The sequence below is a fragment of the Euphorbia lathyris genome, chromosome 7 (genome assembly GCF_963576675.1).
Source record: "Euphorbia lathyris chromosome 7, ddEupLath1.1, whole genome shotgun sequence".
Taxonomy (NCBI): domain Eukaryota; kingdom Viridiplantae; phylum Streptophyta; class Magnoliopsida; order Malpighiales; family Euphorbiaceae; genus Euphorbia; species Euphorbia lathyris.
In genome coordinates, this window is record NC_088916.1 from 81,276,802 (window position 1) to 81,292,639 (window position 15,838).

Below are 15,838 nucleotides of genomic sequence, written 5' to 3' on the forward strand. Positions count from 1 at the left end.
GTTAAAAAGGGTTGGAATCTGGCGAACCCTCTCCGATGTTTAAGTCAATAAGGTACTAGTAATTACAAAACGATCTTGAAAGCAGTAGATAAGAGAGAGAAAACTCAGAAAAGTTACGTACCTGAAGCTCTGAAATTGAGACTATTTATAGATAATTTACTTATATAAAGTCTGTGTATCTTAACACGTGGCAACTTCTGATTGGGTTTCGGACTCTATCTTTTTGTTCCATACTAAATGGGAGTTGGGGAACGTGTCTTTGAAATCCAGGACGACTATTGATCCACGTGTCCACTTAAACAGCATCCAAAGAGGTTTCTTCATCATTAAGTATCTACATGACCGAACATTCATGGGCTTAGGCCCAAATGTTAGATTTGGGCCTTAACCCGATGCTTGAGCTTTCAAGCCCAATTAATTGTTACTGTATCACTAGTTGTTAAGTCCAAACAGAAACTATCTGCAGGATGTTGGGGGATTATCTAGATAATTTCTATTTGAATCTAAATAAAATATAGTTTTTAACCCAATGGATAGAAAAAGCAATAAACAAAATCTCTAAACTTTTCATTATTAATTATTGGGTAAACAATTTATTAGTCCCCTCTTTTTTACCTAATATACTGTTTATTCCCCGTGTTTTGAAAAACACATTATAAAATCCCTATTTTTTTTGTCAATATTAATCTTTTAGTCGTTTTGTCTATTTTTTTCTAGATTCTTAACCGTTATATTTGGTATAAACAGACAGACAGGAAATAACAAAGGAACATTACCATTTTGTATTTACTATGGCTGTCTTGAAAGCTAAGATAAGTTCGGTTAAAAATCTAAAAAAATTAGACAGAAAGACTAAATAGTTAATGTTGATAAAAAAAATAGGGATCTTATAATGTGTTTTTCAAAATATATAAACTAAAAAATGTGTTAGGTAAAAAAAGGGGACTAATAAATTACTTACCCTTAATTCTATAAAGAGGCGGCAATCTTCTACCTCTTAAACTAAAACTTATCTTGCTTTCACCTAGACATGTCCACGGATCCGGATACCCGCCAGACCCGTCCAATCCCGTGTCCCTTGGGCCGGGTTTAGACAATGCTAATTGATGTTAGGTCCAGGCTCGCTAAAGCCCGTCTATTTTTTGGACGGGCTTGGGATTAATAAAAATAGCACAGCCCGGTCCAGTCCGGCCCGCCTATTAATATTAATTAATAAATTTTATATATTTATAGATTTATATATTAAATATTTATTTTTAAGTATTGAATTTTATTTTTATAATTAAAAAATTATGTATATATGTTTAGGTGGGTTCATATGAGCTGAGCTTGAGATTTGATTTTTAGGCCCCAACCCAGCCCAGCCCGAGTCCGTCTAAATTACTAGTGGGCTGGGCTTGGGCTAAGGACTTTTATAGAAAAACCCGTCTAACCCGATCTGAGCTCGGCCCAGCCCGAGCCATGGCCAAATCTACTTTCACCACATTGAAACACTGCGTTTTGGTGTGAATAAAATAATTTTTATTTTATATTTATTACCCTCTCAAGTTGATGATAAAAAAACCGGTGACTTGTTTCTTGTTTTTCCATGAGATGAAAAAACACTCCAAAAGAACGCAATAACCAGAAATTGATCTTCTAGTATCCATACAAGTGGTCTAAAAATACCTTAATTTTTAGAGGAAATTACATGGAAAAACATATCTCATAAATAATTTATAGTTATGACAAATCTTATTTCTAATTTTGTCAATTAGGAAGTTACCAATAATTAGTTAATTTGAAGAAGGTTTCCAGATTTAAATTTAAAAACAAAAACTGTTTTTCTCTGACATTTTCAAAATAAAAATTACAAATATGATCTATTTCATATAAAAGTTAATCATTTGACTAAAAATAAAATATTATTTTCAGTATGATTATTGTGTAATTTACCCTAATTTTTAGTTGTACAAATCAAGGTTAGGGATGACAACGGGTATTCTACCTGTGGGTATCCGGTACTACCCGATTCTAATAGGACTATTCGTACCCTGTATAAAAAGGTATGGGACCAAAACCATTACCCATTAGGGTAATGAAACGGGTATGGAAAGAAAAAATCAAGGCGGATTCTCGATTTCGTGGTATTTCAAATCCTAGAAAATACTTGAGAGTTCCCAAATCCTTGATTTTAAATTCTACATCTAAAAGCTTGGGTTAGGCTATGCTTACTTTGTTTTTGACAAAGTAAGTCTTACTTTGATTTTTCCACCATTGGATGGTGATGAACTTTGATAAAGGCCATGTTTGGTAAAGAGCGTTTTGGGATAAAAAGAACGGTTTTGACCAACTTTAGAGATTTGACCATTGAAACCGCTAATTGAAGTGTTTGGTGGAGAGAGTTTTGAGAGAGAGTTTTGGGATGAAAACGCTAATTTAGAAAAAGCTCTTAAAAGGAGCTTTTTCAATTAGCGTTTTGCAATATTAAAATTAATGGACTTCTTTAACCCTAATAAATAGACTCCCTCTTCTCATGCGCCAAAATTAATGCCCTTATTCGTCTTTTTGCACAAACCGCTATTATCAATCAGCTAATTTTTACCAAACAGGTCTACACAAACAGCTAGTCAAATCAGCTAACAGGTAATGTAATCAGCTAACAGCTAATTCCCAAACAGGGCCAAAGTAAGCTTATCCAATGGTAGAAAAAACAAAGTAAAGTTTACTTTGTTAAAAACAAAGTAAGCATAGAAGACACCCTAAAAGCTTTAATGTTTCCTATGGTAAATGTTATGGTTACTTTGTTTTTTACAATAGATCTATGTTAGAATGATGTCATCTACATAGATAAACATGACAGTAATAACAAAGTTTAGGTACCATGATTATAATTAATCGGGATAGTAAAAGGTCGTACGGTTAAATTACACTCATGATTAATAAATTTTACTTATTTTTACCGGTATGATCATTAAATTTCAATATATAATATAAAAGTTAATTTTATATTTTTTGATGTTATAAACTTTAACTAACGTTCCAAACTGACATTTGATAATCTGAAAATAGAAAAGTTCAAGAATTAAAGTTGAAACCTCATTTTTTATTTTCCAAAATCATCAGTTCTTGAGCTTTCTCTTTCTAAATTTGACTTTTTCTCTCGTAGCTAAACAAAACATAAATGACCTCAAACCGAAAATTTTAGAGAATTAAAGTTTCTTAGAATGTTAAAAATTCTTATAACCTTTTATTTGAAGTTGTCAACGGTCATTTTGAAATGTTGATTGAAGTTTAGCGGTCAAAATATTAGAAAGTGTAAAAGTTGATTGTTTTTTATATTATGGGTTTAATACATCATTTGTCCCTTGAACTTATCCAAAAAGCTTAATTGGCCCTCTGAACTTTCAAAATATTTCGATAGCCCCCTGAACTTGCATAAAATGTGCAATTAGCTCTCCGAACTTGCGTAAAATGTAATCAATTGACCACTCGGTCGTTAAAAAGTAAGTTAAATGCGGAAGATGTATTCCACGAGTCTTAAAAAAAGTAAAACGACCAAAATCGGAGTATACGATTCTAATATTAGAGAAAACAAGTTGTATAGTTGAGCAAACAATAACTTCCTTTTTAATCTATTTTTTAATTATGTAATAACATTCTAAGATGCGTAGAATACATCTTACGCATTTAACTTACTTTTTTACGACCGAGTGATCAATTGATTATATTTTACGCAAGTTCAGGAGGCTAACTGAACATTTTATGCAAGTTCAGGGGCTATCAGAACACTTTGAAAGTTCAGGGGGTCAATCAAACTTTTTGGACAATTTCAGGGGACAAATGAAGTATACAGGAATTTTCACATGCACCTTAATGAGCAAGTGAATTTGCTCATTCACCGTTAGATATAGGCTTATTAAATCTAAGCCTCAGGATGCTTTGAATCTCCACCTTAGGATTCTAATAAGTCTAGATCTAACGGTGAATGAGCAAATTCTACTTACTTATTAAGGTGCATGTGATCAAGACTGTATTATGTTTTAAAGTTTAGTGATCTTAAGTTTTGTGGACATGGGTATGGTGCAAAAAAGAAATCTATGTACCAAAATATGAAAAATTGTAAAGTTGATGTACCATTGTTGTAATTTACCCACCTTATCCCGTACAAGTTTATTTCCTCCTCCCAAAATAGGCCAATACAGTAATCCTATTTTCTCATCATTCTTCAAGAATCATCAGAAGAAAACATGGAAATTGCAGAAATGGAAGAACCCAAAATCCCTCTTTTAACTCCTTTCAAAATGGGAAAATTCCAACTCTCACACAGGTCTGTAACTATGAAGTTTTCTTTGTTTGATTTCAATGTTAGAAAATGGAAAAATCAATTGATTCATATGGTTTTTGCAGAATAGTTTTGGCACCGATGACGAGGATGAGATCTTATGGATTCGTAGCTCAACCGCACGCTGTCTTGTATTACTCTCAAAGAACAACTCACGGTGGTTTCTTGATCGGAGAAGCCGCCGGAGTTTCTGAAACTGCTCAAGGGTAATTCACTATCTCCCCCTATTAGGGATGTCATGATCGTGTTATATAATCTATATATTATACACTTAACTTCGTTATGATCTCTGAAGTTCAAAACCGAACATTGTGGCATCTGAACTTTACAATTTACTATTGGGATAAAGTGTAAAAATACGGTTAACATGAGTAATTTTACTTCTAACGTCTAAAATAGGTTGGCAATGAAGAGGAATTTTACATCTAACGTTGAAAAGTTTGGTCAATTGGAGAAATTATTCATCAAATTGTCTTCACGGTCATGAATCTTGTCATTTACACTTCACATGTGTGTCATTTTATCACTCATTAGTAACAGATCACAAACATATGATTAAACGTGAATTTTAAAAAAAAATCGTGTATTTTGTACGAGTTGGATAAAAAAAATCAAATATTTCACTGAATTTAAAAATATAATCTCAATTCTATTATTAAATCACAATATGAAAAAAAAAATAGAATCAATTTACGTGCAATTGGTGCAGAATAAGGAACAAAACATTTGTGTTTTATAATAATTTCTAAAATTGATCCAATTTGTCAATGTTAAGGGTAAAATTGCATCATTTTAGACGTTAAGGGTAAAATTGCTCCTGTATGTAAACGTTAGAGGTATTTTTGCATCTTATCCCCTTTACTAATATAATGGTTCCTTTTAACTTTCTGCAATATGATCACTCCAGTAGTAGCAAGTAACCTTCATTATAGAATTGGTAGAAATGATATTCTAAGTAATTTTAAGTCTTTAATATTTGGTTTTGAGATCATTTAGATGATGAATGGTTAAGAAAGAGAGAAAGCGGTTATTTATAGAGAAAAATACACAAAAATTGTGGTTTGGAAAATTGAAGATTGTGGTTTTATGGTAGACTTGGCCATGGGTCGGGCTGGGCCGGGCCAGACGGGCTTTTCTATAAAAGTACACTTCCCAAGCCCAGCCCATCCCAGTAGTAATTTAGGCAGGCTCGGGTCGGGCTGGTCTCAGGCTTAAAAATCAAATTCCAAACCCAATTCATATAAACCCACCTAAACATATATACATAATTTTTTAATTATAAAAAATAAATATTTAATATATAAATCTATAAATATATAAAATTTATTAATTAATATTAATAGGCGGGCCGGACTAGGCCGGCCCCCGCTATTTTTATTAACCCAAGCCCGCCCAAAAAATAGGCGGGCTTTTAGCGGACCTGGACCTAATATCAATTAGCATTGTCCAAACCCGGCCCAAGGAACACGGGCCTGAGCGGGCCGGGCCGGACGGGTACCCGGGGCGTGGACAGGTCTATTTTATGGAAACTATGGTTCTAAACAACTTTAATTTTAGGGTTTTTTTCATTTTGAGGTATCGTTGATTATTTTGACGTATTCAGCATTAAAATGGATCATTATATTGGTAAAGTGTAAGGTTTAGTGGTCACTCTGATTCCTGATCAGATTGGTCCCGGTCAGATTGGTCCAAGTCTGACAACACTGCTTTCGACACTCTTATTTATTGATAATTGTGTCGAATTGATCGAGTCAAACGAGTTATCTCTAATTTTATCGTGTTTTGTCGGAAATTGACCGCTCTAATTTTATGCATCTTAAAATGAAATAATAGGTTGCCAAATACACCAGGGATATGGACAAGAGAACAGGTAGAAGCATGGAAGCCAATTGTGAATGCTGTTCATGAGAAAGGGGGCATATTTTTTTGCCAATTATGGCATGCAGGCAGAGTTTCCAATTATAGTAAGTACCATTGACAAAAACAACAAGAAAAAAAAACATTACATTTGTTTGCGAGAAAATATTTTTCAGCATTTTTCGGTATTTGTTTATTCAGAAAAATAAATCAATGGAAAATTTTAGGTCAGTCAACAAAAAAAATTTATAAATAAAATGAGAAAAATGTTTTACCCTTTTAAAAAGATAAACATTTTCCTAAGTTTTTGGAACTCTAGTGCATTCATTCTTTACCTTTTTCAAACACCGAAAAATATTTTATTTTCCAACACAAAAACTTTCCTTATCTAATATTTTTCAAAACATAATAATTTTTTACAAACAAACGGCGGCTGACTTTTTTATTATTTTTCTAGATGATATTTCCTCAAAATAATGCATATTTTTTAGAAAAACTTCTTTGAATAATATCGTGTTAAAAGAAAATCCCAACGTGATCCTCATGTCTAGATTGTTTTTCTTTTTTGGTTACTCATGTTTAGATTATTAGAGTGTAAATAGAACCGAAAATCAAAACATCGAAGTAATCGGTGAAACAATCATCAAGGTTCAAAATCAGATAGTACTACAACTAAAAAAGTTACAGCAGTTGTTCTGACTTTTAACACCGGTGTAGATGTCAGGCATGTCAGAAGCTGACATCTGACACTGAACTTAGTGATATAATCATCTGATTCTTTTCATTTAAATCTAGTGTTTTGAACACCGGGATTAACTTAATATCTTGCAATTCAATTATAGTTACACACATTGAATTTTTTTGGTTAACGGGATTAACATCAAACTTAGTTAAGAATGTGTGGCTCGTTTCATTTGAACGGAACATGACATTTTTTACCGTCGAAATGAGATTTTCATTTTAGATGTGACTAAAAGAGAAAGATAACAACGCTCTTTGTTTCTCCAAATGCAAAGAATGAAATCTCAAAATATGGTCAAATACCTAATTTACCCTCATCATTTCATTAATTTTTTAACTGATTTTTTGTAATTTCGACTTTAATATTACAATAATGAAAAATTCAAGGACTTTTATATCAAAAAAATGAAGTTTAGGGGTTAGTGATATTAATAACAATATAATTCAGGGATCATGATGTAATTTATGCGATCGGGTTATATGGTTACACATTAAGACATAAGTATTGAAATTTGGGCAGGTTTTCAACCAAATGGGCAGCCTCCAATATCTAGTACTGATAAACCATTAGTATCTGAGGTTTCTATTGGTGGCACGGTTTCGCCGGAATATTCTCCTCCGCGGCAGCTCAAAACGGAGGAGATTCCAGAGATTGTCAATAATTTCAGAATTGCTGCAAGAAATGCTATTGAAGCAGGTAATGCTAAAAACACCATCGATAAATCGGTAATGTTTTTTAAGTCGTTCATCTTTTGTTTGGACGCATTAAAAACTTGATCAATTATAATAACGCACATTTTTGTTAAAGTTATGATTTCGGACACAGATAAAATATGCTACAAACTTTTAATCGTGCTTGATGTTCATCCCGGCAAAACTTAATCTTTCACGAATATGCATTTCTTTTTTTATTGGTCGGGATTCACTTGATGTAAAAAAAAAAAGTGTCCCGTACATAATAAAATTAGTTTTTTTGGCTTAATACAATCTAGTCCCATGTACTCTATAAACGTCTTATTGACCCCTGAACTTTCTAAAATTGACCTATTGACTCTCTAAGCTTTTTTAATGCGGCTGATTGGTTCTCTGTACTTGCTTACAGTGATCTAGTTGTCCTCCTGAAATTACAATAATCCATCAGCCTCTTAAACTTGCTTAAAGCATACCCACTTTAATTTGTCTGAAATCTCTATTTGCTTCGCCACATAGACTTAGGGGTTACCTTAAACAAATTCACGAATTCAAAATATTAGGAACAATTGACTTTTATGGACGAGTACAAGGAACTAGAAATGTCTTAGACCTAACTTTGGAGTTTTCTTTTTTTTGCCTAAACTATACGCAACCTCCTAAACTTGTTAATTTTGGTCATTTTGCCCCCTGAACTTACGGGACGACCTATTTGCTCCCTCAACTATTTAAAAGTGGTATTAGCAACCCCATATTTTCATTATAACGGAAACAAGATGAAGTTCCAGCATTAGTACAAGTGTTCATGAAAGTATTGGAACCAGCCTACATATATGTAGACGATTTAGAAGGAGTTAAAGCTATATGCAATTTTTACAAGAGAACTTGTGTACTGTCTATACTAACCTCATTTGCAGCTTGTTTTAGTAGTGCACAACCCTTTTTATTATGACCATGGTGCTTGAAATGAAAACATGTCATGATTGTTTCCGTTATAATGAAATTAGTGGTTGCTAATACCACTTTTAAATAGTTGAATGGGCAAATAGGTCGTCCCGTGAGTTCAAGGGACAAAATGACCAAAAGTGACAAGTTCAGGGGGCTGCATATGATTTAGACTTTTTTTTTTATTAGTTTAAATATCTCGAGTCAATTAATTTTTTGATATGGTACGAGCTATAAATGAATTAATTTAGTAGAATAACATTTTTCGCGTTTTTTTAATTTCAAACTAATTCATTAAAAAAAACGAAAACTCTTATCTATCAGCTTAACCTTTTAGCATGAATAATCAACATCTTAACCGACAGGTTTTGACGGAGTAGAGATTCACGGAGCCAACGGTTACCTAATCGATCAATTCCTAAAAGATAATGTAAACAACAGAACAGACGAATACGGAGGAACCATAGAAAACCGGTGCCGATTTCCCCTACAAGTCGCCGCAGCCATCGCCGACGAAATCGGGCCCGATCGAGTCGGAATTAGGCTCTCACCATATGCAAATTACAATGATTGTAGTGATTCAAACCCAGAATCCCTAGGAATTCATATGATTGAATCACTAAATAAAATTGGAATTTTATATTGCCATTTGATTGAACCAAGGATGATCCAACAATTTGAATCTCATCAAACCACAAAGAATCTTTTGGCTATGAGAAAAGTTTTTAATGGAACATTTATAGTTGCTGGAGGATATGGAAAAGATAATGGGAATGAAGTTATTGCTAATGGGGAAGCCGATTTAGTCGCGTTTGGACGGTTGTTTCTCGCTAATCCGGATTTACCGAAACGGTTTGAGGGTAATTCGGTGTTGAATGAGTATGATCGGAAGACGTTTTATACGTCGGATCCTGTTGTTGGCTATACGGATTATCCGTTTTTAGAATAGGCTTATCGATAGAGTGCGAATACACATGTCTATCATATTATATTATATTTTTTTATTAACATTAATGAGTTAATATAAGAATTATTTTGGAAGATTTATTGTTTTATTTGTATATTTATTGGATGTTTTGTTGTGTTTTTTTTAAGAAAAATAAGTTTCATTAAACGCAATATACAAGGAATGTAAAATAAAATCTAGAGGGACAGTACCTTCACTCCACAAGTTCTGACAAGAACTGAGAAGACCTAGCTAAAGCATGAGTCACCCCATTTGTAGAACGGCCTATAAATCTGACAGAAATGTTATTGATACTAGAAATAAGAGTTTTATTGTAACGACCCGGTCTGGAGTGGGCGGCGTCGGGGTAGAAGGCCTAAGCAAGGAGCGACCCTAAGGGATGGCGATGGAGGTAGGAATGAATTGAATCCCACATCGGAAAGGGAGAGATGGTGACTAGGGCTTATTAGTAAGATGAGAATCCAATACATGCAGACGCGTTTTAAAGCCGTGAGTCCCAATGTATTGGAATTGGACTAAAACGGACAATATCTACATAGTATTAGACCAGGGTATTACATTTATAATCGTCTATAATTGAACCATATAAGAAAAACGAAAATATACTTGATGAATATGCTCCACTACTGACAGCGCATCTGACCCCACCTCCACACCAACCAAACCCTGAGTTTGATCTACCTAAAAGCCTCTCGATTGTTATGTTAACATCTTAATAAAATAATATTCAACTTTGTATTATTTGGATAGGTTTGTTCTAATTCAATACTTAATTAGTAACTAGTAGTATTCATTTATAGAATAAGGTACAAAAAAAAAAAAAAAAAAAGTACATTTAAAGCTGATAGTTATGAGCAATTTTATTTTTGACGTCTAAAATACAGTATATTTTTTAATTTTTTTTAAATTCACATCTATTCCTATGGTTGTGATCTATTACTAATAAGTGATAAAATGATGCAACACGATTCATGACTAATAAGACAATTTGATGAATTATTTCTCAAATCGACCCAACTTGCTAATGTTATGGGTAAATTTGTTCTTTACAACCAAAGTTGGGGTAAAATTGCATCATTTTAAACGTTGGGGGTCTTATGTACATCTTCTTCTCTGATCTTCAACTGATGATATTCGTTTCTCAAGTCAATATTGGAAAATATTAATGCTCCTTGCAACTGATCAAACAAATCTTCGATTCTAGGCAATGGGTACTTGGTATGAATAGTACCCTTGTTCAGCTGTCGATAATCAATGCACTATCGCATTGATCCATCCTCAATGGAGCTCCCCAAGGTGACCCAAGGTGATACACTCGATCGTATGTACCCTTTATCTAACAACTCTTGCAACTGCAATTTTAATTCTTTCATTTCTGCTAGTGTCATTATGTACGGTGCTAATGATATTGGAGTAGTATCGGGTTGTAAATCAATTATAAACTCCATTGCTCTATCTGACGGTAACCATGGTATTGTTCCTGTCTGAATATTCATTCACAATCGGCATATCATTTTGTTTGAGAGATTCTTTTTTACTGTCTACCACATATGCAAAGAAAGCTTCGCATCATTTCCATAGCATTTTTAGAGTTGTCATAATAAAGACTACATTTCTATGTAAACCTCTCTCACCATGAAGCACGTATTCTTATCTACTATCTAGTACGTGTACGAGTCTAACTTTCTTCCTAGAACAACTTACCATTGTTTTTATTATTATGATTATTATTCTTATATGATTATTATAATCATATAATATAAAGTTGTTTTCTCTTTATTTTTCATATATTTTATTATTATTATTATGGTTATTATTCTTATATAATTTTAATAATTATTTTTTTATAATCTTAATTTTTTCCATAAATCAAAATGTTAATGTATATTATAATCTTAATTTTTTCCATAAATCAAAATGTTAATGTTAGACAAACGATTACGTCTGTCTTAAAAATGTTAGATGTGATTAACCAAAAAACAAAACGAACACAGAAAAATCTATAAACAGTAAAACTGGAAATTAAAATGAAAGAGTTGGACAAATCTGAGGCCTGTATCAGCAATTTCCTTAAGACAGATGTCGTCGCTATTGACAATCGTCTCCCAGGATACAACAGATTAAGCAAGCGAACTCAAACCGTGTGTAGCCTAGTTATCACCGGAGTAGGAAAACAAGAACAATGTGAACAGACAAAGAGCAGGAAGAATTCCAGAGAATATTTTCACCAACAGTATTTGAACTACTTGTGAATTTTGACAATACATTCTATATAAATAGAACTTGAAAGGATATGTCATTTCACGAACAAACACGACTGTACACAGACAAACACGACTGTTTACATACGAACATGACTGTTCACGAAGGACACGACTGTTCATGAAAGGAGGTATTTGTTGGTATATATATTCAAAATTTTCCAACAGTTAATGTATATTATATTCAATCTAAAATGACTAATATATTATATATTGATTTACTTGTTACAATATATTTTAGGACATAGTTAATTTTCACTAATTTACTCATACTATTGAGTTAATTACATAACAACATGTATCGATCAAATTTTTTATAGTGAGTATTTTTACAAAATCAAAATGAAAATTATAATCTAGTAGGACAATAATTTATAAGAAAGCTCAAATTTTTATGGACCACTGCAAACCATTTCTTATCCTTAAAAATAATATATGTATTTTTTTGTGGGTTTATATGGGTTGTGCTCTGTATTTGAGTTTTATGACGTGATTTAAATATAACATATTGAGTTAATTACATAACAATTTGTACGGGTCAAATTTTTTATGCTGAGTATTTTTACATATTCAAAATGATGATTATAACTTAGTAGAACAATAATTCATACGAAGATTCAAATGTTTATGGACCGACTCTGAGCATAGACCATGAGTGCGACCACTTAGGGCCTGAGCCAAAAGGGACCCAGATTATTTTTTTACTGTATATATAATTATTTTTTTAAAGGTAGTTATAATACCCATTCATAATTAGAAAATAGCCAAATAATATGATATTTTAGGTCTGAAATAGACCTAAATTTCTATTTTAAACTTTTAAATACGTTTTTTTATTAAGATTTTCAGTATCTCTTTTTTCGCCTAAAACCTATAAAAATATCAGCACCGGCCCTCTCTAGGACCTCTAAAATACTGGAGCCGGCCTGATTTTGATTAATATGGAGGAATTGGATTTTCATATAAACTAGATAGAGGTTGAGGCATGTAAGCAAGCAAGAGGTCGAGGCACTGCGATATTCTTTCTCCCTTCATCGGATACGGGAGACTCGTAAAAAGAGAGAAGATTTTTGAGAATTTTTGGCTTCTTGGTGCATCAATTAGCAAATGGGAAATGAATTTTATTCAAAAAAGAAAAGAACTTTTAGGCTTGTCAATAGGATGGATAATATCCATATCTATTGGATCCCGTCCTATTAGGATTGGGGAATCCAAATACCTATTTTATAGGATTAGTGATGGGAATGAAAATTATCCTCATTTCTGATGATGGGTTGAAGACGGTAATCGCTATTCCTGTCTCATGGTAGGATTATCCTTAGGGATACCCATTAAAATATAATATTGATATAAAAAATATATATATATTAGGTTATATATATTAAATACTAGGGTTAAGGTGCAAAAATACCCCTAACGTTTTGGATTAGGAGCAATTTTACCCCTAACGTCTAAAATAGTGCAATTTTGCCCCTAACGTTGGAAGTCAAGAACAATTTTACCCTCAACGTTAATAAATTGGATCAATTTCAGACACTATTATAAAACACAAATATTTTTGTTCCTTATTCAGCACCAATTGCATAACAATTTGTTCTGAAAAAAGGATTTCATGTTTTTTTATAATTTAATAATAGAATTTGATATTAATATTTATAAATTTGGTGAATTTTTTGAATTTATTTTGTCTAATTCGTACAAAAAGACAGTATATTTTTTTATTTTTTATATTTTTTCACATCTCAACGTATGTTTATAATTTGTTACTGATAAAATGACACACGTATGAAGTGTAGATGATAAGAATCATGACCGAGAAGAAAGTTCGATGAATTATTTTTCAAATTGACCCAATTTATTAACGTTAGGGGTAAAATTGTTCTTGGCTTCCAACGTTAGGGGTAAAATTGCACCATTTTAGACGTTAGGGATAAAATTGCTCCTGATCCAAAACGTTAGGGGTATTTTTGCACCTTAACCCTAAATACTAATATAATCTACAAAAAAAAAAAACTAATCCTTAAATGCAATTATATCTTATAGTCTATAAAATCCACTTTGAATAGAATTACAATTTTCGTCTGGTTCAATAAAATTTCAATTCCGATTAGGATTATGAAAATTCTAACTTCCTATTTAATTCAAACGTATAAATTGGAAAGTCATATTCCCCAATTTTCACTCGATTCATTAAATTGATCTGCTCATTTTTATTCTTGGTTTAATAAGGCATGTTGATTTACTTTTCCTCATCTATGTTTTTTTATTTAATCATAAATAAAAGTTACATAATTTTATATTTTTTTAATAAATTATATTTAGCAAAGCGTATATAATTGATATTAGTTTAGAAAAAATTTACAAAATGGAACATGTATATTAATGTAGATCCTCATTATCCATTAATATAGAAACAAGAAAAAAAAATTCCCCATTTTTCTCAATGGGGTGGAGATGAAAAATCCCCATTACAAATGGGAATGGGGATGGAATTGCTCGCCTCATCTACGACCCACCCCATTGATGAGCCTAAGAACTTTGATCATTAAAAACAAAAATGTGTATAGGAAAAGATTTTTAAGATTGCGGCCAAACAAACTGTTTGATAAACAACTTAGAGCATCTCCAACAGCCGCTTAAATTGACTCTTAAATTAAAATTTGAAGAAAGAGAATGAAAAATCAACTCCAACAACCTCTTAGTGGCTCCTCAAATCATTAATAGCCTCTCCATTTTCTCTATTAATAGAGAGCATCTCTGCACCTCTTAATTCATTTTTTATTAATAATTTATTATTGAAGAATCTCTCTCCTAACACTATTGGTAAATATAACAATTAATAATTTTAATGATAAAATAATAAATAAGAAGTGAATATAAAGAGTATTGTTGGAAATGATATGTCTTAATATCTCAGTTATTTACATTATTTTAGAGAGTGCACTAAAAGTCTCTTGGAAATGCTCTTAGTAGTCAATGAAAGCCCGCGTTTTCTTCCACATTAGCCGTGGGGATCAGCGGAAGCTATGGTCTTCTCCCACTGGACGTCAGCAGCTGCTGTAAAGATAGACAGTATTGGAGATCGATCATCTCGATCACAGGAGAGAACTGATTCAATTAGCCTCTTTTCATTCCGTGAAAATGTTATACAATCTCATTGTATCAAATGATTTTTTTAATTTAAATGTGAATACAGCTATGAATAAATGGTCCTTATTTGAGTCAGAACTCCCATCTCTAATATAAAATCACCAATAGAACCGCTGTAAAATTCAATAAATTTAGAGAGTGGGTCAGTTTTTTATATTAGAAATTTGATCAGAGGGAGTACTACACAACAAATTGTTACTTGATCAAAGTACATTTTGTTTTAGTTGCAACCTAATCAAATAAGTAGGTTACATTGCATCACCAAACAGTATAAGTCAAAATGACAAATGCTGTAAATAATTTATTAATTCCTACATTTTTTTTTAATAATGTTATTCCTATATTTTTACATAACATAGTAATTAATTCCTCTATTTTAACATTTTTAAGTTGTAACGCCTTGGTTAATCCCTATTATAAAAATCACAATCTATCTTTTTATTTATTTTTCAAAACGATCATTATCTTTTTATCTATTTTTCAAAACAATCATAATCCGATACAAATGGTCATGTTAACACTACTAATTTTAAGGGTTAAGCTATGCTTACTTTGTTTTTAACAAAGTAAATCTTACTTTGTTTTTACCACCATTGGATGAACTTACTTTGCTAAAGTCCACCATCATCCAATCGTGAAAAAAACAAAGTAAACTTTACTTTATCAAAAACAAAAAAACAAAGTAACCATGGAGGAGAACCTAATTTTAATCCAATACAAATGGTCATGTTTACCAATTTTAAAAAGAGAGAAGATGTTATTTAAAAAGACATGGTTATAATGTATTTTTCAAAATAAAACAATATATTAATAAATAAATTTATTAAGCCAAAAAGAGAGGTGACTAATTTATTAGTCTTAGTACAAAAAAGAAACAACTTTTGGTGGAGGAAAGTCATTGAG

General features: G+C 32.0%; 1 protein-coding gene across 1 annotated transcript; it reads left to right on the forward strand.

Annotated features, from left to right (window-relative positions):
• The first annotated feature begins 4,173 nt into the window (after positions 1-4,173).
• On the forward strand, positions 4,174-9,629 carry LOC136234997 (12-oxophytodienoate reductase 1-like). The gene is made up of 5 exons (XM_066024504.1): positions 4,174-4,309; positions 4,390-4,530; positions 6,158-6,288; positions 7,443-7,619; positions 8,923-9,629. Exons 1-5 carry the CDS (start codon positions 4,230-4,232, stop codon positions 9,504-9,506), a joined length of 1,113 nt encoding a protein of 370 aa, XP_065880576.1. The 5' UTR covers positions 4,174-4,229; the 3' UTR covers positions 9,507-9,629.
• The last annotated feature ends 6,209 nt before the right edge of the window (positions 9,630-15,838 follow it).

What these genes read in the sequence shown, in the direction of transcription:
- LOC136234997 (XM_066024504.1), top strand. Translation starts at nt 4,230, where the DNA reads ATGGAAATTGCAGAAATGGAAGAACCCAAAATCCCTCTTTTAACTCCT. An exon ending in GTTTCTGAAACTGCTCAAGG is followed by an intron (nt 4,531 to 6,157) that starts GTAATTCACTAT and finishes ATGAAATAATAG; the next exon opens with GTTGCCAAATACACCAGGGA. An exon ending in AGGCAGAGTTTCCAATTATA is followed by an intron (nt 6,289 to 7,442) that starts GTAAGTACCATT and finishes AAATTTGGGCAG; the next exon opens with GTTTTCAACCAAATGGGCAG.